Source organism: Neodiprion pinetum, chromosome 2, assembly GCF_021155775.2.
Source record: "Neodiprion pinetum isolate iyNeoPine1 chromosome 2, iyNeoPine1.2, whole genome shotgun sequence".
Classification (NCBI taxonomy): Eukaryota; Metazoa; Arthropoda; class Insecta; order Hymenoptera; family Diprionidae; genus Neodiprion; species Neodiprion pinetum.
Genome location: NC_060233.1, coordinates 37980325 through 38003123, shown reverse-complemented (window position 1 = coordinate 38003123; position 22799 = coordinate 37980325). Strand labels below are relative to the sequence as shown.

At 33.4% G+C, this 22799-nt stretch overlaps 1 protein-coding gene across 6 annotated transcripts in view; it reads left to right on the top strand.

Moving 5' to 3' along the window:
* The window catches only part of LOC124212411 (syntaxin 1A), an 84502-nt gene extending 61930 nt beyond the window's left edge, over nt 1-22572 (top strand). The window contains exons 7-12 of one of the 6 annotated variants that reach the window (XR_006881637.2): nt 575-712; nt 2914-3024; nt 20466-20820; nt 20963-21103; nt 21366-21521; nt 21789-22572. Coding sequence is in view for 2 of the 6 variants with exons in the window: in XM_046612379.2 (XP_046468335.1) it covers nt 575-712; nt 2914-3024; nt 11870-11950 (330 nt within the window). In the remaining 4 variants the exon portion in view is untranslated. Of the gene's footprint in view, nt 1-574; nt 713-2913; nt 3025-3821; nt 3933-4087; nt 4112-6488; nt 11962-12323; nt 19861-20465; nt 20821-20962; nt 21104-21365; nt 21522-21788 lie in introns of those variants that run through there. The other 5 variants (XR_011176430.1, XR_011176432.1, XR_011176431.1 and 2 more) reach the window with 5 other exon arrangements.
* The last annotated feature ends 227 nt before the right edge of the window (nt 22573-22799 follow it).

Sequence of the window (22799 nt, the reverse complement as noted above, 5' to 3'; positions counted from 1 at the left end):
GGAGATATCGAAAATCTCAGTCGAAATATTTTGGGATCAACACCTAAGGGAAAACTTTTTTCTTCTTTTCCTTGTTTGTCGGCTGTATCTGTCGATCCGCTAATCGCACCGCCTCTAGACTGCGCGAAATCGATTTCTATGACGAAATTACTGCGAAATGGTGCATCAAAGAATTAATTTTAGCATCATTTGAAATCGGCCAAGTTTAGAGCGAAAAAATTAAAAGTTTAAGAAACGATTTGTACGGCCCTAGACTAATCGAGTCCTTAGGAATTGATAAAACACAATCAAAACCTTACGGGATTAATAGATATAGGTTCGATCCGCTGATCGGTATTCCTTGGGAATATCCTTTATCTTTCTAAGTTGAAGATCGGAGATGGTGGTAGCACTAGATGTTTGCCCAGCTCTTTTTTTCACAATGCCTGGTTCTCGCGTTTACCGCACGTATACACAAAATGAAATGTCATCAATCAAATAAACGCTTCTTCCTGGTACAAATTTGCTCAATCAATGATACATCAAACCGTTTCTTTATGTGTATACCGCTAAATTAAACTTATTTGCGATACAGATCATTATGGAGACGCAACAAGCGAAACAGACGCTGGCAGACATCGAAGCTCGACACGCTGACATCATTAAATTAGAAAACTCCATCAGGGAACTCCATGATATGTTCATGGATATGGCTATGTTAGTCGAAAGTCAGGTGAGTCATCTCTTACCGTACGCAATTTACTCAGTATATTCAATCGGTTACTCAAATTTTTTGCGTTCAGGCATCGCGAGATTGGCAAATTAAGTGCAGTAAAGAATGAACCTCACTGTATTATATAAGTTGATTTCAGTATATGATATGAAAATACTTTTTTTCAATGAACATACACTCTGCAAATCGGCTTCTTACTTAAAACTCCAGCTATGGTCGATCTGTGATTTTATTCAGAGTGTCCTTGAATCTTTCAATTTTTGTCAGTTCTCCTGGAATCGATCACTTTTCTTTTCCAAACCTCAGATATCATGTAATGCCTGTCCTCTTAAGATTTGAAAAAGACTGAAACGTATTGGAAAATCGTCAAAAAAGTCACCACGCGTCTTGTTAAAAAAGTGTCCATCATTAACGAAGCTACGTATATAATTGCCGAATCTCATTGAAATCGACGCGAAGCTGCCTGGTGTGATTATTCTCCAATACAGTCAGGCATGTAACTGATAATTGTGCGATTGAAATCGTCGCATTGAAATTATTATTCATGATATTACAACGTTCAAGTTGATATCGAAACTGCAATATTCATTTACAGTCGTAAATTCAATTCCACCATACATTGTTACGAAATTATACTCACACCATTTGTGTGAATGACGCGCATTGAAGTTACGCGTTTTGCATTTGCATCGGAGTTCAGGAGTTTCAGGCAATTTCCATTGAAATTACGTTTCTAAATTACTATTTCAGTTGCCATAATATGTAATAGTGTGACTATTCTCCCCAACAGGTGCTAAAAATTAATTATTTCCCCCTCGCATTTAGAAAGGGAGAGAAATTATTTGAAGTTTGGTAGCAGTGAGCGCTCAACTGGCGTTAAAACAAAAGGGACGGGGGAAGTTTTAATTGCAAATAATATTGACGATTATTATAGCAGCGTGGTAGAGGGTGGTAGCCGGTGATTCTATGCCCGAAACGACGAGGGTTAATTGTATGCGAGAATTAGCCATTTCGTAGAGTGATTGAAGGAGAAGTCGTACGCTTTCTTCGACGATTAAAATCCCTTTCGTAACTCGCTATCGTCGCTGTTTTCATTCCGATCTCGTGTGTCAGACTTTCCTTTATCGTGAGTACAATCGCAGCTCGGTTATATCACGTGTTCACGTCTGATGTTGCAAACGATGAAAATAATCTCACTTTCTCCGAGGGATCCATTCAGCCGGATGAATTTATTTCAGTCTTGTTAATTCGTTCGACATATATAAGCGATAATAACGCGACGCAATTAACCCTTCCTGGTAACTCTTGTATCACTTAATCGTTTAATTCTTAATTTCAAACGGTGATATCTATATTCACGCTAAACTCCTAATTTCCAAAAACATACCAGCTTACGTTGATTCATCTTGTACAGAAAAAAATAGACATGAATATGTACTGGATTTTTGGCATTCGGTAGAATACCACGAATTCCTGAAACAATTCTGACGGTTTATATTTTCGAGTAGTCAACTCGACCCTCCAAGTATTGGTTCAATTTCTGGCTACCCAGATTTAAACAGTATTTTAATTCTCCCTGTTTGACTGAAAAAATTCTACAGTATAACGAATACCTGCAAGATGATGATGACTAGGTTGATAAATCTAACCCATGCTGTTCATACTTTGCACGTTACATTAATTACCATTGTCTGGGATAACATGTAGTTTGAATATCAAATTGCTTTCACCGATGTGTTTCCTCACTCAAATAACTGCGATTTACATTGATTCATTTTTATAAATCCAAAAATTCCTATGATATAATAAAATTGGCGTATCATTGCGATCAAACTGTTGTTGGAAGAAAATGAAATCATCCTTTGAGAGGACAAAACAAGATCGTCGATAATTTCATTCTACGTTTGATTGTACTTTAATATATTCGCCTGCGATTTTGCAGAAGATGCATTCCTGTTATCTTTGCAGTAGACTTCTCGGTACGCATTTTTTTTTTTTTTTGCATTACATTCTGAGTGAGGATACGATCGCAATCATCGAAAGACAATTGGATAATTGTATCTGTTAATAATAAAAAAATCCTAATCCCCACACCTTTTCTTATAATATCGGTCTGTATTGCGGATGCATGAAAAGAAACTGGTTTATTCTAAAACTAACAATATCTTCCCGTTACCGTTGGGTTGCGTCGCGTGCTTTAGGGAGAGATGATAGATCGCATAGAATACCACGTGGAACATGCCGTTGACTACGTTCAGACTGCCACGCAGGACACCAAAAAAGCACTCAAGTATCAAAGCAAAGCTCGACGGGTGAGTCCCTCCCATATTTATAAAAATGACATTCGTGTTCGTACATTTCTAATTGGTCACTTTTTTTTTCTCCTTGTCCGTCTCACCCTTATCCCCATGCGAATCCGTCATTCCCCCGTTTTACGCATCTCCCATTCTCCCGCACCAATTTTTCCCACCAACCGTATATTCTTTTTTATTCTCTACACTCCGCATTTCAATACTTAATTAAAAACAACGGATTCTTACCACATTCACTACTCTCGTCGCTTTTTCGTTTCTTCGTTTCATCTTGGGTTTTTTTTTTTTTTTTTTCCCCCCCCACATACTTCACGACTAAACTACTAATCTATATATTATACATTATAACATGTGTGTACGGTGCTTAAAAATGTGACGGTGTTTGTTCTGTTTTTAACATGGGTGTTCTGGTTGTGTCTCTGTCCATTACTGCTCTGACTACTAACTTGAACGCTAACTATACCTATTACCGTACTGCCATCTGTTTATATAAATATACATATACATGTATACCATGTACATATATACGTATGTATATATATATTTATATATATATGTATATATATGTTACGTAACGACATGCGTATGCGATATAATCATGTATCATCATTGCTGTACTTTATATATCTATATATATAATATGTTTGGTGTTGTATCTATTTGGGGTTGTGTCACATATGTATTATCTCCTCGTCGAGAAAAATTTCACCCATCTTCCTGCTCTTCTTTGGGTTTCCTTTTTCCTCCTTGCTATCCTCTTCCTTTCCCTTTTCGCCTCCCTGCGTACGATGTCGCAGGGTGAATTAGTGGACCGCATTGAATACTGTGTCACGCAAACCGAGGACCACGTTGGTCAAGCACAAGGTCAACTCACCAAAGCAGAAGAATATAGAAGCAAAGCACGTAAGGTAAAATCTGTCAATATAGATAAGTATCAAACCAAAAAGAACGATATCTACGATATGTTTCATATCCCATACATAATTATACGACCGTCAATCATTATACGCAGTTATTTAATAAATCATTTTTATTTTTTTTTTGTTTTCACCCTTCCAATCAGGGTGTATAAGGATAGGCGAGAAAAAGTGAAAGATCGAAGGGGCTTTAGGATTAAGTTTTGTTTGACCAATGCTCAATCGGATCTTCCCTTCTACAACTATGGTGATGAAAGAAAACAGAATTTCGATTAGTAAATATTAAAAGCTATTATTGCTTGATTAATTATTTTTTTTCTTTCTTATCCTATTTGTTTTATTCTACGTAACAGTATTTTAACACGTGCTTTTTGAGTTGTGGCTGATATTTTATCTAGATGCAGTTTATCGAACACGGCTTGAAATTATATAAGCTATGAATACACGGTATTAATCCATTCTCTAGTTATATAATACACAAAATACTCGCACACGTAACAGTACAATACTGCATAATTACTATTGTTTTTATTACATAACATTTTTTTTTTTTTTTCCACTCCGTTATAATCCACACGATTCAAAACTTTGTGACTGGAAAAATAATTCCGTATGCAATTTGATACCGTATTACTTTTTGGTTTGATATATATTATACATATATTTATAAATATTTCATATTCGATTCTACCCTGAGAAAAACCTTTTTATCCAAAATGCCCTAATTTACCCAATCTCTTTAACCGATCCGTGCGTTGTGTGTTTGTACCACTGTGTTAAATCCTATAGTATACACACACAGTGTTATGATATAAAATAAAGAGTAAAATTTGATCTTGACGTTTCCAATTGATTTCACATTTTATTTTCAACAGAAGAAAGTCGAGATTCTCGTATACATGTATTGTGAAATATAGAATAGCTAGTGGTAGTGATATTAAGAAGGGGATGAAGAAGAAAAATGCGAAGAAAAAGAAGACAATTGAACACAAACTGGTTACGAAAATAGGTCGATTGTGAATTCTTACTATTTATCTATACGCTTTTCACTCGTTAATTTTGAAAAATTTTTATTTTAAAAACAATACCTTCACTGACGAGCATAACTGCATTGTAGAAATTTTTGAGAAATTCTTGAGCAAAAAAATAATTAAATAATTTTTGCATGTATGTAATTAAATACCAATCAGCGCCATTCAGCAGATAAATAAGATATCAACATATGGATTGAATAGTCTAAATTGCACGATTTTCGTTCATCTTTTATCACCCTGACACATTGTTGAAAAAATTTCAATTATCTCTTCTTAATAACATTTCCACAGCCTGGAAAGCATTCCGTCGAAGAAATAAGAAACTGCCACCGACAGTTTTCTCGATTCGTGTAATACGTATGTTATTCCATACTGTATTTAATTTTTTTGTAGCAATGTAGAAACATATATTTTCGAGCACTATTAGGGATTACGTAGCTGCAATGGATAGATGACATGAATCTTCTTTCCTTATCCTCACAAGAGGATCATTGCTTTGATTGTAATATTTTTATTTTTTTTACTTCTCACTTATGAATTTTTATATACTGTTAGATTTAGTGTGTATGTATACAGGTTTTACAGTGGCACATGTTATGGTAATGAATTTCTTGTACACAAATGCTGTGTCATACAAATAACTCGTAAACGTTACATGTTACACAACATTAAACACTATTAAATTTCCTGGCATTGTCTCAAATAATACTAAACGCAAAACACATAAAACTCAGAACAAAGAATCTATGTACGTCACCTTTATCCGCAACAAGAGCATGAGCATTAAATCCCCACAGCATCGCACGTCTAGACACACCAATCCTTTAGTTGCAATTCTAAAATACAACTGCAACACCAAACAAACAGCACATCATTATTACACATAACACAGAACACAACCATCAAGTATAGTATTGCCACAGATAAAACTAAATCCAATGCACATGAAACACAGAACAAACAATTTGTGTAATCAACCTTCTGTACAACAATGACATACGCATAAAAATTTCATAGCACTGCACATTATATATACATTACATTAATACGCTAATTTGCCACAAACACGAATGCCTATACATATGTTATTTTGCCAACGGCACAATCTTCCGAATAATTAGTGCTTCTTAGTTTTGTCATTATTCAAATGCTTTTCACTCATATAAAAATGAATTCCAAGCCATTAAGATTTTAATTATATTTCTAAATATTGGAAAATTAAGTTTAAAGAATGTTTAAAATAGTTGAGCAGAGAAAAAAATTACATTTCTCATATTGACTATTCGTAATGTGCAATGGAATCGTTTTTGTAAATTCTATTTATTCATTTATTGCCCTTTTGCTCGAAATGTTATGATCAATTATTTATTATATCATAATTCATGCTCAGTAATTAAATTGAACACTATACTTGCAACATTTTATTTAGATTATTATCATTAAACTTTGACGATATAATAACAATTAATTTCTTGATAGGAAACTGACGTCAAAAATTTCTTTTTGTCCACAGAAAATGATCTTCATTATGATCTGCGTGACAATAGCAATCATCATTTTGATTATCATTTTGGTACAAACCATAAAATGAGCGTAACAAATGCACATAAGACATATTTTTTATGTCGTTAGTACTTTATTTAGTAGAAATTTATACGCGATACAAATTTACAGTTAATATTTATATATATATATATATATATATATATATATATATATATATATATATTTATATATACATATATATATATGTATTATACATAGAGAGAAAGAGAGAGAGAGAGAGAGAGATTTGAGGAAGAGTTTCGTCGGGGAAGGTCATTGATTGACACTTGCAAAATTATTTAATTGCAATTTTTTCGACGTTTCGGCTGGGCCCAGCCAGCCATCTTCAGGGTGAAATGATTATCCTAAACGCTTAAGATGTTAGTTGCATGGCGATCGAGAAGGAAGTCATATATATGTATAGAAAGATACAAAGTACAGTACATTCATTTTCGTTATACAATCACTTTGTTTCAGAGTTCTGTAGAAGTTTATTTTGTCGCGTATTATACTGATAACTATAAGATAGGACAAAAAATTATATCCACAAGTCTGGGAAGTTATTCTATTCATGTATGTACGTATTCACCTTGTTTTAAATTTAAACTTGGAAATAATGCGGCTTTTACCGTTTAAACTTTAAATCCAACAACATCACGGTACCGGTATTACAGATTCTAAATTCCTATGGAAGTTCATTATTAATCAGCACAATTGTATTGTGAACACGTTTGCGATTTATATAAGTCTTGTGTATACACATGTATTTGGTTACATAAATTACCTAACGATAGCTTAAACGCGATGCATTAATTTTCTCTCGGGTACACATACATATAATTGGGGAGTGCGCAAAGCTTACAATTATGTTTCAATTGGCTATTCTGTCTCAAAATTTCATAGATTTGAACGTTGCTTACACATGGACGTATGATGTTTAAGTAATCGCCCGTGTTTCAATAAAGAACCAGATATTTTCATATCCTTTTACCGAATGATGAAGATTCGGAAATTTTTGTATAAGTAAAAAAAAATGCGACAATTTGTTTCCTTCACAACTATCAATTATCCAAATATCGTAAATCAAAATTATAACAGTGATAATTATTGAATACGAGGGCTTCCAAATTAAAAATTAGAGAAAGGGGGAAAAAGAAATGAAGCAAGTCATTTTGAATCTCTCTTATAACACGTCAAATGTCTGGACTGCGATTTATGGCAAAGCGAATAATCCCAATTCAGCGGGGTTTCAAATAATCAGAGCTATTAACAAAGTTAAGTTCGCGTCACTACGCTTTTCTGTGCAAAATGTGTTGGGTCGCGAAAATCTTGTGATGTTAAAAATATTCGTTACCCTTCTAATAACGCGATGCTCCTAACAATCACGATCGCTATCCTACCTTTCCGTGGCTTAATTCAAAGTCTTCTCAATGTACGACTGCACAGGTATACAAATTTAAACCTTATAGGATACATTGGAAGCAATAAGATTTTCGAACTGACTGTGAAGTGAAAACAAAATCTACTACCGATATACGTATGAGGAACGCTTTGACTGGATTTAACGTTTTTGCTTGTTTGCAGAATGACCATCTTCTGTTTTAAATCACGCACGTCCTCGCATCACAATTCTTTATTAAATAGCACACGGATATATTATTATTACTATTGTTCTAATTGTTATGATTATTATAATTAAGTTAATTATTGGCATAACTTCCCAGAAAGTGAGCTTTCAACATAAATCTTTAGTAATTTACTTCGATCCAACATTCTTCAAAATACCAAAGAATGGCATTTACAATTGTATATCTATATGTATATATATAAATATATACAGACATACATGTATTGAAAACAGAAGGGAAAAAAAACCCATAAGAACAACAAAGATACGCATACAAGTAGTTGGCTCAAAATTATCAAGGGGCGGATGATGATATACTCACCTTTGTGGGTGAAACGCTTTCGGAAATTTTCTTTCTTACGCGAGTAGAAAAATAAATGTTACAAATTGTAAGGCCATCCTTTAATCTAAGATGCATTACATGTATTTAATTAATACAGAATATCATGAATTTATAGGAATTGTCGAAATATTCGTGCTGATTACAATTACGTACCTCTGTTAATAAATTGCCATTCTTTCGTATACGGTATAGCTATTAGTTTATCGAGAAACGCCTCAAATCTGTCAAGAAACATACTGGACGAAACTTTGGCATTTGTCGGACCGCAACTGCATCCTACTTCAACGTAACAACTGCAAGTTCCTTGAATGAAAGAAATAAGGCGCTTCGATCGTAAACATATACGTTATTATTATTAAATCCGAATGAAATTATTATTCTTCATCTACGTACGTGTTTCAAAATACCATTATCAATATTAGTCCTAAAACGACAAGCAGTCCCATTAATTTTACTTTATATACATACATATATATATATATATAAACCAAGTGGTATTTGATGTAAATGCGAACCTTTCCACGTCGACAAGAAAAATATTGCGATGTATTGTCATTGATTTTTATAGAACCGCAAACTAGTATGTATAAAGTTATTGATTCACACGAACAAGAAGTAATTCCACTTCTAAACTACTCTGTACTACGTTCTCTCTATCCAGAAAATATTTTTCAATTTTGTATAGAGCAGGATTTTGGATTTGTAATATTTATATACATATATATATATATATGTATATATACATATATATATTATACTATATGTATTTAGCGATCCGTTTCTTTCACAGTAATAAGGTTCATAATAATTGTCATGCAATACTCTACAAAATTAACAATAATATTAATATTATTGATGATAATACTAACAATAATGATAATAATGATAATAATAATAATAATAATAACAACAACAACAATAATGATAACGTTAATAATAACCACAAAAATGAATAGATAATTCGTAGTAGTAATAATAATAATAACAATATTGAAGACATTATATGTAGTTGTAATATATAATTAGTGGTTTCTTACATATTTATGAGAATTCAATGTGCTAGAAAATTGAAGAATTATTGTAATTTTCGCAGCTCGATCTTACAATAGTTGCTAATATATATATATATTAGTATATATTATATATATATGGACAACTTTCTTGGATGTCAGATTGAATTGCAGAAAAATCTGAGTGCAATATATTATACATGTACGTAGTAGGAGCGTGATCGAGATAAATGTAAGTGCGTGTATGTATACAGACGCAAGTGCAGGTGCATATAATCTTGAATATTTATCTAGAAGAAAAGCGAAATTATGAGGCAGAGAAGGACGAAAGAGAGCGAGAGCGAGAGCGAGAGTGAGTGAGAAAGAGAAAGTAGTTGGCAAGTGATTCAAATATGCTATATATTAATATATTGTTGTAAATATCGCGCGCATGAGTCAGGAATTATATATCAAACCGAATGACCCAATTTTTTGCCTATAGGTATGCAGCCTAATATAACGTAGTCCAAAAATATTCATTATACATTATGTGTAACAATTGAGTCCGCTGTATTAAAATGTTTAGCGATTGCGTTTACCTATCTCATAAATTTATCATCATCTTTCAATTCAGTCTGATACGTCTGTTCAAAATTATCCGCGATCGTATAATGTTCTACTTAAAAGGAAGAAGAACAAAAATGACAAAAAAATCAAGAACCCAAAATACTTGACGAAAAAAAATAAATAAAAAATAAAAAATAAAAAAAAAACAAACGTACAAACCAATATTTTAATACTTGTAAAACTGAACTACAATAAATATTATCCGTGCACGAGCTGGTCCATTCGTACGATATCTACGATTAGCCTCTGATAGTCAGGTCTAATTCAGCCTGACAATGAGATAATATATAATTCATAGAGTTTGCGGATCGAATAAATTCTAATTTCAAATTTTTGCGCGAAGTATGATGCGACTAAATAAATTGATTACCTTTGCAATTCGATAACGGTATATGCATACCTTCGTCAAGGTATGCACGCGTAACATAGATACTTGCTATTAATATTTCTGCTATTAATAATAGTAATAAGAATAATAATAATAGTGATAATGATAATAATACAAATAATATCACAGAAGGGTACTAATGTCTTAATCCTACAAATCAGCAATTGCTAATAGTTTACGTTTATCTGACGCTGGTTATATACTTACGAATAATTATCGAGGTAAAATCATTCATTCAATCGGATGACCCGGATCTGGGTGACAACGGAGTTGAGCAAAACATCCTGTCCCTAATGTTTCATCAATTCTTAAATGTAATATGAGTCTTAATAGCTTATTTCTACTTTTTCATTGAATATGTAAATTTATTATTACTTTTCATTTCATTTCATCGTATACTTGTTCTTTTTACATCGTCTTTTCTTTTTTAATTTTCTATTCGTATGCACATGTATCAGAAAACTCTCACCGTTCTTATCACTTCACACATCCGCGTATAGAGATGCAATGTAGAACTCCAAGAAAGTCTTCAATATTATGCACTTTGTAGCAGTTGCACATCAATTTCTTTCAAGCAATCTAGTAAGTGAAGACCTATTCAATTTAATTGCTTTTTCGTGATTCTACTTTGTTGTCGTTATTACTGTCATTGATGCTGATGTTCTTATTATTGTTACTATTATTATTGTTGTTATTATTATCATTATTATTGTTATTATTATCGTTATTATTATTATTGCCGTCGTCGTCTTCATCATCATAATAATCATCATCATCATCATTTTTGTTGTTGTTGTTGTTATTTCTGGTGGTGTTCTTATTATTATTATTATTATTATTATTATTATTATTATTATTATTATTATTATTATTACTGTTATTATTATTATTACTGTTATTACTGTTATTACTGATTTCTGTAACGAATGTTTGTTATGTCACATAAAATATTATGATTGAGCTTATGCTCATTATGTAAATAAACATTTTTATTTTATAATTTTCGTTTCACTACTTGATTCTGGGACAGTTGAATGTATGTACGTGTCAAGATATGCTTTATTCTGCTGTACAGTGATTTTGGTGACGATGATAAGAATTGAGAAAATAATACATTCATAGTTTCTAAACGACAGTTAAAGATAGTTGAATAATTTTAATATTTGTAAGTATCATTTAAGTATGCAAGATACTAGGATTAAAATGTTAGTATATTAAAAACAAAAAAAAAAAAAAGAAAACAATGATATATATGATGGGTATAATAGTTAGTAGTGGACAGAGTGTCACAGAACTGTTGCACCAGACAGAGTTTATAGATAGTTGATCAATCAATATAACTCACAATTTACAAATTTGTTAATGCTGAGAACAGAAGAAGATCATGATTATGATCTGCCTCGCTATCCTCGCGGTCATCGTGGCAACCACCATCGGTGGATACTTTGGGCTGTGAACAACTCTCAGGTAAATTTGATTATCTTCATTTTTTACTATCACATTGTACAGCTGCTATTCGTATTGTTCCAAACTACATCTCGCGTATCTCTGTGCACACGGTTTCGTCAAATTTATACAATTCACCACGACGAGTCCAAACGGTTTCTACCTAAGTCAGTATATTTTCACCCTCTGAGGTGTCTCGATGTCGTACGATTTTTTAAACTGAAATAAAAAATAATCCTCCCGTATGAGTATCGGAAAAGTTTTGTCATTTTTTGACACAGAACATGCGCGCGGATGTAGGTACGAGTAGAGATCAAGGAATAACGAAGAAAAATAAATACTCGATTTGTTTCAATTTTGTTTTTTGTTGTTTTTTTTTTCAGAAAAAGCATAGTGCGTCTTAAATGTTTGAGGAGCTGCTGCGTGGATTGCGTTGTAGTCCAAACAAGAGCGACCGTACATTTCGGCGAAGCGTGCATATCAGTATCCCAATACGCCACCGAGACTGCTGAAATCATAATTAATACTAATTTCATTTCATTGCTTATCATTTTTTCAAACACCCGGTCATCACAATGTTATAGAGGGGTAGTATTAGCCTAGTGGTTGTTGAGTTTTGTTGATGATATTTTGTATTGAACGCAGCTTGCAATATTCGGTGGGTCAGCATTTGAGTATATTATAAGTAATAGCGAATTAGTTTATAGGGCACACTTCGTACTATAAAACAATGACGATGAGGCATCGTTACAGCCGGTACTGTTTATACATCGGCCAATCTGATTAACGGCTAGAAAAACATGCCTAAGAGAAAAAATTCCGGGCCGTTATTTAACAATGATGTTTCAGATTTCAATTTTTCTTCGTAATGTAACAGTATACCTCTGTTGATTCAAATTTATTTCTGCAATCATCTATACTATTTTATTCTCTATACAATGCAAAGAACTTGAATCAATTATTAACATCCTTTCCCTCAGACTTTAAACGTCCGATGATTATTTTTATTATTATTGTTATTAGCTATTGTTGTTACAGATAAATTTCCTGCAAATCCCGAGGAATGATTGAATCTGAAATATGTATACGCGCCGTTGTTTTATCGTGCTGGTCACTATAAATTAAACCTTTTGCTGCAGCAATAATATTATAATATTAGGTGTTATAAATAATATTATTATTAAAGAAAAGAAAAGAAAAAAGAAAAAAAAAAAAAAAATTCAAATGAATGAATAAATATAATAATAATAATAATAATAATCGTATTAACGAGGGAATACAGAGAACTTTTGTGTATTAACTATGATATTCATGTATTAGTTTCTTCAAAAGTTACTGATATATGTGATATCTTACGTATATGATATAGTTACACAGTGATCATTGAAAATCGCAGTGAAATAGAATATCTATTTACCGACGATGATCATAATGATGATGATGATAATAACCAATTTAAACAAATAAAGTGTCATGTTACGTTCTGTTGAGGATATTATATAAACTTTGAGGCGTAATACACTCAAAAAGAGAGAAGAAAGAAAGAAAAAATAATGATTAATAATTAATAATTAATGATTAATGATTAATAATTAGTAATAATAATTAATAATTAAAAATGATTATGGGTTATTGTTTAAAATTATATAATAATTACAACTATGAAATGATTAAAAATATACGTTATAAATAATTCAATACAATATTATATATCAAGCTCACCTTGCATTGTACAGAAAGTGTAATTGTTAGTCTAGGTAGCTATGTTATTACCTATTATACATATACATGTGTATATATGTATATATATGTATATACATATATATGTATATATATATGTATGTGTATGTATACTTATATTCTATCATATGTATTAAATTAAAGTTGAACCACTATCTATCATTACTGTTAGATCAGTCATCACATGAACATAACATATACGGAGAGTTCAATACTCCCGGCCGTATAATTCAAATGTTACGTCATGCGAAATTGATAAAGAGAAAATCTGAAAGTTAAATGTGCCGGTAACGTAATATATCTATAAAATGGATAATTTTTGGTTAAATGAGTTCAATTTTTCTGTTTTCTACTTAGAACACGTGATCAGGTTCGAAGCACGTAAGCTTCGTGTATACTAGTCATTTTTCTATATGATTGTTTCGTAGGTTCCTTGTAATATTTACACATTTCTTATCCCTCTAAAATTATTGTAATAGTAAAATTTTCAATTGCACCAGAGGCATATTAAAATTTCTATACTAACAAAGAAGCAATTCGTTAAATATATTCTTCGGTGTTCACTATGATATATTATGATATGATATGATGTATAACAACCCATAAGTACAAGTATCTTATTAGCTCTTGAAGGTAAGAATATGCAGTTGCTAGGTCCTAAGAATAAAATAAATATGGAAAGAGCACCGTGATCAGGTCGATTGATACGTTGAAAGGGGAAAAAGTATGGGACGAACCGACAAAGTTTAATAAAATAGAAAGTTCAATCTTGTTCTTGAGTTTTCCGACAGGTTTATAAGTTGTTTTCACACACGTTGATCTTACGGCAGCAGAATTCTCTCAAGGCAGCTTGAGCGAACTCCTTCGTAATCGATTGTGAGATGACAAAGCTCTTTTCCCATTGATTATTTCTTCTGTCAACGTAATTCCGAAATTTTCAAATTCCCGGTGAGTTATCATATATTTTGTGAAATCTAATTAATGCATTAAACCTGCCGATTCATAGTGACAAAATATTCAATCTACGGTTATTGAGATAAATTTTCGAATGTGATGAGATCTTACAGGTTAATGCTAAATTTAAAGTTTCAAACTTTGTAAATTTTGAATGTAATTATATTGTATTATTATTCAATTAATAATATTTATTAGAATTCAATGATCATGTTTAGGTAGCGGGCACCAATGGGTATAATAACTCACTTTTATCGAAACTTACCGCAAGAGAATACGTCATTCTGGTTTGTCAGTGATACCTATTTCAAGTGCAGCTGGACAAAAATGTATATTTTCTCATTCTTGCTCGCACACAAATTAAATACGTACCGCGATACACCGCGTGAATTTGAGATTGTTGAAAACAAATATATTTCAACAATTATACGGAATAGAACATTGATGCATAAAATATTTTTGTTGGGATAGACAGACCCAAAAGTTTTTAATAATTTCGGAAGAAACCCAAGAAGTTTTTTCTATACATTAGCAACCAATGGTGCCCTTATACGTATTAAAATACAAATGAAAGGAAGGAAGAAAGAAAGAAAGAAAGAAAGAAAGGCGGAAAGAAAAAATCACATACTAAAAGTTTAGCCAGAGTCCTCTGACAGTCAGAGCTCGAATAGACGGTAAATATATTAGCCTTAATCTCATATATTATAGTTTAGTGTAGTGAAAAATTCATCATATAGGAATTGAGAGAATACGTTACTTTCTTATATCGATAGATAAGTTTACGAGTATAAATATACAATTATTACGTCTATTACATTACATTATCGATGCACAATCACAATTGTGTATTGATGAAAAGTTTGGCCTAAATTTGATTTTTTAAGGTTGATGGTGCGGTGTGTGATTGGGTCGTGAAATTTATTTAGCGTATCGCAGAGTTTAGTCGTAGAATCGGAACTCGAAAATTTTCGCAAGATTAATTCTGCTACCGAACGTTTATCAATCTCAAACCCCTCTTCGTGCGCCGCACGCAATTTTTCATTTCAATCTGATGAATGTTTCCGATTAGTATCTTTTCATTTATAGCTATTGCTCACCTCGTTGTTATTCGCAACTGCAAGATTCTTATCGAATTTCACATCCTTCCATTCTGATGTAATCGTCTAAACGCAATGTATCGGAATCATAAATGTGAATGTTTCTATGACTTCATTGCCCCAACAATACTCCGTGAATAGAACAGGAACAAAATGAAACAACGCTACGTATAGTCTCCAACTGACAGGTGATTTGTCTTCCTTGATCTTATACTTCAGAATGCGTTATAGACGGATAAGTATATCAAATTTTTTTTCTTTTTTTTCTACAAAACCCAATCGTTTTCATCGGATTGTCGTAAACCGAAAAGTGTTTGCAAATGGAAATTAATGCTTAACAATGCCAAGCTGGTAACGAATAAACACAAGAAAATACAAACGAAAATGTAGGTGCAGTCAACCTCTGCACCTCACATTATATTTTATTGCATCATAGTGCATTATGCACTGATACATACGTATTGTTATGTATCGATATAGTGCCGATGCAATACGACCTGCAGTCTCTATTTTAGAAATGTTTTTTTTTCTTCTCGGTTACACTCATAGCTACATAAGACAGACGGCTATACATATAATTATTGTAATTGTAAATTAAAGTCGACGTATCCTGATGAGGCCGTCGTGTTTATAACAATAAGTAATCCTACAGTGGTCAAGTCAAAAATGTAAAAAGTGGATCATTTATATATATATGTATATATAAATATATACATATATATATATATATATACACATATATGTTTTATTGCATCCGCACTATTATTCTTGCTATAAAAAGGCTACTTCAATAACCTTATATGCGTGTCAATTCCACTTTCAACTAAAACGTAATTTTTGAAAACGTTAAACAATGAAAATAAAATTTTTAATTAAATTTAAAAGTTAATGAAAAAAAAAGGTTGCATAATACTTTGGTGTTGATGCGACAAAGTGAGATTATTGATTAATTAAAATTTAAAGGGAAACCTAAATTGTAGCATGAAATTAAATTTAAAAAAAATCAAAAAAAAAAAAAGAATATGAAAAACTTTTTATCGTAGATATTTCATAGATGAATGATTATCAGATGAAAAATAATGATAAAAGAAAATAACAGACGATTTAGAAAATGAAAAAGAGCAAGGAAAATTTCTCAAATAAAAAATACTGTATTAGAAATTACTTCTTAGTAATAAATCAATGGTGTTTTCAGCCTAATATATATATTATACATGTACATGTATATATATACATATTATGTCTCGCACCTTCCGGGAGCGAGTATATTATATAAAATTTTTCTCATATAAATCTTTCTTTTCAATGTTATAAATATATATAATATACACTGTACAAAGACGGCAATAATCTTAAAACACTTCCATAATCATTACTTACTTAGGCGATTGATTATGCGCATTCAAAGTAACAATTCTGGCAAATGTCACCCCGTATGACGTCGGCAGATATTACACTTCATATGTAGTCCTCATACGTTTAATACATGTCAAGTATATTATATGTATATCTCTACCCGATACCTCGCGTGCATTACGCAGTCACCGTGTAACACCTCGAATGCTATAATATGTGCATAATTGATAGATTGAAATTACTAGAAACAATTAGGGAAATGTTCGTACAAGAACACCAGGTCAAAGGTGATGATTATGGTAGCTGGTATGTGATCAATTGAATGTGCCCCTTCATCCTGTATCCAGCACAAATTAAAAACCCTGTATGGATAGTGGTAGGTCTCAATTGCCCTGAAACAGGTCGACTGTACTGTAGCTAATGAGATAATACAGCACATTATAGGTATTGAGTTTTTCCTATGGTAATGATAAAATGTCAATCCGTACCTCGTGTAGTTTTCGCAGTCGAAAACGAAAGCGAGCGGCCCACGTCTGTTCCACCCCGTCGATCGTCTCAAATTGCTGCACGTTTCGTTGGAACATAATTTGTCAATTCCATAGAAAAATATTCAATAAATTAGACATCGAAAGACAGAAAATATAAATTTGAAACTCCCAAAATACTATACATACACGAAATAAAGAGATTGTAGAAGTCATTGTAAAATTATATTCTTTTACGTTTCGACTCACTCTTTGCTAGTCACCGTACTATATAATATCTGCTAAATATTTTCCTCTATATACTCGTCATAGATAGAGAAGAACTTACAATTTGAAAGTCTCATTTGATTTTATATAAGTATTGGAAAGTAATTATACAACCGCATTGTGGGCGACGTATGAAGGTTTCGGTGCCAGAGTGGCCTCGTCCACATTGTCGATAAGCATAATTTTGAATTAGCTTAGGATAGTTGAAATGAGCCTTATCGACAATGTGGGTTAGGCTACTCTGGCACTGAACCCTTCACATGTAGACCGCGTTGCATTTACTCGATACGAAGTATGATCTAGCCAAGGGAATTACAAGGGTGCAGTACAGACTATATATACTATATTAATACGGCAGGATGCTGAACGATAATAGTCGAAGCAACGTTGAATCACATCAAAGGCGAAAAAATGTACGACAAATCCAAAGAAACTCATATACGGCGCCTCTGTCTCCTGTCATGACATCCCAGATATTTCATTCGGTATCGAGGCTTCTGCAATGTCTCGTAATTATTGTTTATTATAACTTGACGTAAAGCTTCATCGGGATTCTTTCGGCAAATGATTTCATTTCTGTTTGCAAAATAAAAAACACAACCGCTGCACGAACAAACTGGGCAAGAATGAATAAAATTACGTATGTCATTGAAGAAATTAAAAATTTATCCATACGTGTATTATTTCACAGACTTATTACGAGTACGATTCTGAAACGGAGCGACCATGCAGGAGACGAGGTGCCCCTCACTCTGGCGTTGTGACTTGTAGCACATAAGCCCCACATTGCGTACTTTATCTAATTCTTCTTCTTTTTGTGTACTCGGTATGTATTCACGTATGTATGTATGTATATGTACAAATACATACGCGTGTACTCGCGGCAATTGAAAACTTAAAGAAAGGAAAGAAAAGCCAATGAAATCAAAATTAAATATTTGTAATCAATTAGGAAGGGGTATTTTTTACTTCAGAAATTGTAAATTCAACGTAGGTATATATATATATGTGTGTGTGTGTGTATCTACTGCGAATATTTACGATAAATTGTTTCGAATTTGAATATTGCTTTTGAATTGTAACAAAAATCGTAATATATTTGAAAAGATTTTTGGGTATTCAGAGGAAGATGACGAAAAGTTCACTGTGCTCTGCTGTAACACATATAGTCTTCATATAGTATGCTAATATTAATATGGTTATTACTAACTGTATATACAACAATCACAACAGGCTAATAAACTATATGCAAATCACCACCGATCTATCCATTGAAATCCACGTACTTTGCACGCATATACATTATTTTACCTAATGGTACATAAACACTGAAACATAATTTCCACGAATTGTCAAACCACAATACCCACCACTGGAAGTCAACTGGAAACGCGATATTTGCAAATTGAAATTGCAACGGAAACATAAATGAATGTACACGTTTTGAGAGCTCGCTGGCATTAGTGACAAATGATAATCATGAATTAACTTCCATGCCCATAGCAATTCATATTATTGTTTTGTTTTGAATGTTCGTCATTGAAGTATATATATATATACTTCAGATTAATTTTGACATTAGAATATACATCATATACACATATGTGATCGTCAAATGCTGTATTCGAATCATCAAACGCTCATGATTCTAATACCGTAAAACGAATCCTCATGATCGAGTGTCGAATGAATCAAGTTTGAATGAGTTCAGTTGATCCAAGGCACCTACATGCTATAAATTTATGTAAGAGTTTAAATAGCGAAGTTAGTTGAAGATACTTGTAAATACACAATCTTCAGAATTAGCACATGTCTTCAGCGTTTCGTGAACAATCTACGAAAAATTGTACTTATTGGATCATTTGCTATTACACTGTCCGTAAGCACCAATTTAATTCAAGATTTGTAGTCCCATGATTGAACTGTATTCCGAGAGTCGAAAGTTGATACATAAAATATACTATACTTCTGTGAAATGTACATTCTGAAATTCGAAGTAAACTCAATCATAATATCTTCGATCAACCGTTTCATCATTTATCCCAAATTACTTTTCATTTCAACCTTGCTGCGCAAAAAACATGCGTCGAAGAAGCGTAATTTTTTATCGCTAACTTTTTAATTCACAATACCAGTTGGGATTCCTTTCCAGGCATTTATTGCTCTTGCTGGATCAACGAAATGTCAGTTTCGACTCAGACCCTGTGTCAACACTTTTAAAAAATCCGGAAGGGTAATCCATACTCTTTGAGCGAAATATTTTCAGTTGCAGGATCGATTTATTGACCCTTTCTAGACTGATAAGACACCACGAAATGCAAAAGAGAAATGAATCACAGCAAGGTACCGACGGCAGAGAAATCACCAAGGAATTTCTTCGTTTTTTGGCTGTAACTTTTGATCCGTTACTCCCAGCCCATTGAGACAGCGCCCAATCGATTTCTCTCGCAAACTGAAATCATTATACATCATATCATAGCATCATACATCATACATCTTACATCATATCATACATCATACATGATATTAAAGTTAGAAACCAAACTTTGGATGTTTGGATGTTCGGATGTTCAGAATGTGACGTCACCCAAAATTTTTTTTCTATCGACATCATCGATCTATATAGACGAAAATCAGCTAGCCGAATTCCTCAGTCTGGAAACAACCGCGCGGTAGTGCGGACGTATGAGAATCGCGCTCCGCAGATTTCGAGTACCGGGTTCTCTACCTCCTGCATCCTGCGCTTCCTGATGAAACTGGACTTCCAGGACAACCGCTCCGTAGTTTCTGCGCTCAACGTCCACTACCTGGTGAAACTTAACTTCCAGGAAAAGCACTCCGTGGTTCCTGCGCTCCAGGTCCTCTACCCGGCGAAACTCGACTTCAAGAAGAGGACAAAGAGGACCGGGAGGTGGAGAAAGACATGGAGAACAACGAGGACGGGGTGGACGAGGAGGATTTTTCGCGCCAGCCCTAATTCGGTAGCTATCATTGCGCTAATAAAATTTCTATAATTTTTTATAATTTTCTCATAATCTTCTTGGTCAAATCTGTCATTAAAAAAATTATATTTATCCTTACACAATATTTTTCATGTGTTCTAATACTGAAAATATTGAATAGTATTCGAGGTACAACCCGAGGTGGTTACCAGTGGTCTTTGGAGTTGTTTGGTGGTGGTTGTTGGTGATAACGGTGGACGAAGAGGAGGACGAGGACGACGAGGAGAATATGGTGGACGAGGAGGACGAGGATTTGTGAACGGTGAGTAGAAGATTTTCGTAATATTTAATTGCAATTGTTATTATATTTTATCTACAATTTTTCATACTTGTCACGTTTACAATACATCATTTCAATTCATTTTTTACGCAAGCCAGAATTCAGTAGCTCTCAATGCGCTAACAAAATTTCTATAATTTTGATTATTTTCTCGTAATCTTCTTGGTCAAATCTGTCAAGAAAAAATTACATTAATCCTTACACAATATTTTTGATATGTTCTAATATTTAAAATATTTATTAGTATTTGAGGTCTAACCCGAGGTGGGCAGCGGTGGTCATTGAAGGTGGTTGGCAGTGGTTGCAAGTGATCGAGGTGGACGAGCAGGAGGACTAGGAAGAGGAGGACGAGGAAGACGAGAAGAACTAGGTGGACGAGGAGGACGAGGATTTGTGCACGGTGAGTGAAATATTGTTACATTATTGATTGGCAATTGTAATTATATTTTGTCTAAAATTTTTTACACACGTCATGTTTACAATAAATTATTTCAATTCATTTTTCGCGCGAACCAAAATTCAGTCGCTATCAATGCGCTGATAAAATTTCTATAATTTTTTATAATTTTCTCATAATCTTTTTGGTAAAATGTGTCAATCAAAATTTATATTCGTACTAACACAATATTTGTACTGTGTTCTAATTTTTACTGTAAATATTTATCAGGATTCGAGTTGGACCTCGAGTTGGTTAGCGGTCGTCATTGGAGGTGATCGGAGGTGGTTAGGGGTAGCGGACCTGGGCGCGGAAACTACGCAGCGCTTTTCTTGGAAGTTGAGTTTCACTAGGTAGTGGAACTGGAGTGCAGAAACTATGCAGCGCTTGGTCAAGAGTCACCAGATCAAGAACCTGGACAGCCAGAACCACGGACCGCTTGTCCAGGAAGTCGAGTTTCACCAGGTAGCGTACCTGGAGCGTAGGAAGTACTGAGCGCTTGTCCTGGAAAACGAGTTGCACCAAGAAGCCGACCCGGAGTGCAGGATCCAGGAGGAGGAGAACCCGGTACTCGAAATCTGCGAAGCGCGATTCTCATCCGTTCGCTCAACTGCGCCGTTGTTTCCATACTGATGAATTCGGCTAGCTGATATTTCGAGAAAAAAAATTTTGGGTGACGTCACTTTCTAAACAACCGAACTTTGGTTTCGTACTTTAATACTACGTATGATGTATGATGATGTATGATGTATAATGTATGATGTATGATCTATGATGTATGATATGATGTATAATGACTTAGTTTTACCGTTTTGGCCAAGGAATACGCACTTTATCTTTCCTGCCGATTCCAGACTCAAGAGGCTAGGCCCTTCGATGGTCAGCCTTTGACTAAAGACATATTCTTCAGTTAACGGGTTAGCTAATAACGCTGCCGTTCTGCGACAGTTGGATGATAAAAATTTTTGCTTGTACCTATCAAATGTGAATTAAAATACACTCAAAGTTTAAAAAAGCTTCGTTCTATCTCTCCCTATCAAAAAAAAAAATCCCAGACAATCACCTTTTTAAGTCTTTAAATCAGGACACTGCGTTGAATACTGTCTCATATGCGGAGCAAAATATTTTGTCTCGGATTCGATTTGCATGACCCTGTCCTGACTAACTGGACCTCCAGGAGCTCAGAAAACGCAGCGAAAAGAGCGTGGGATCAACAGCAGAGAAATGACGAAGGAAAAAACA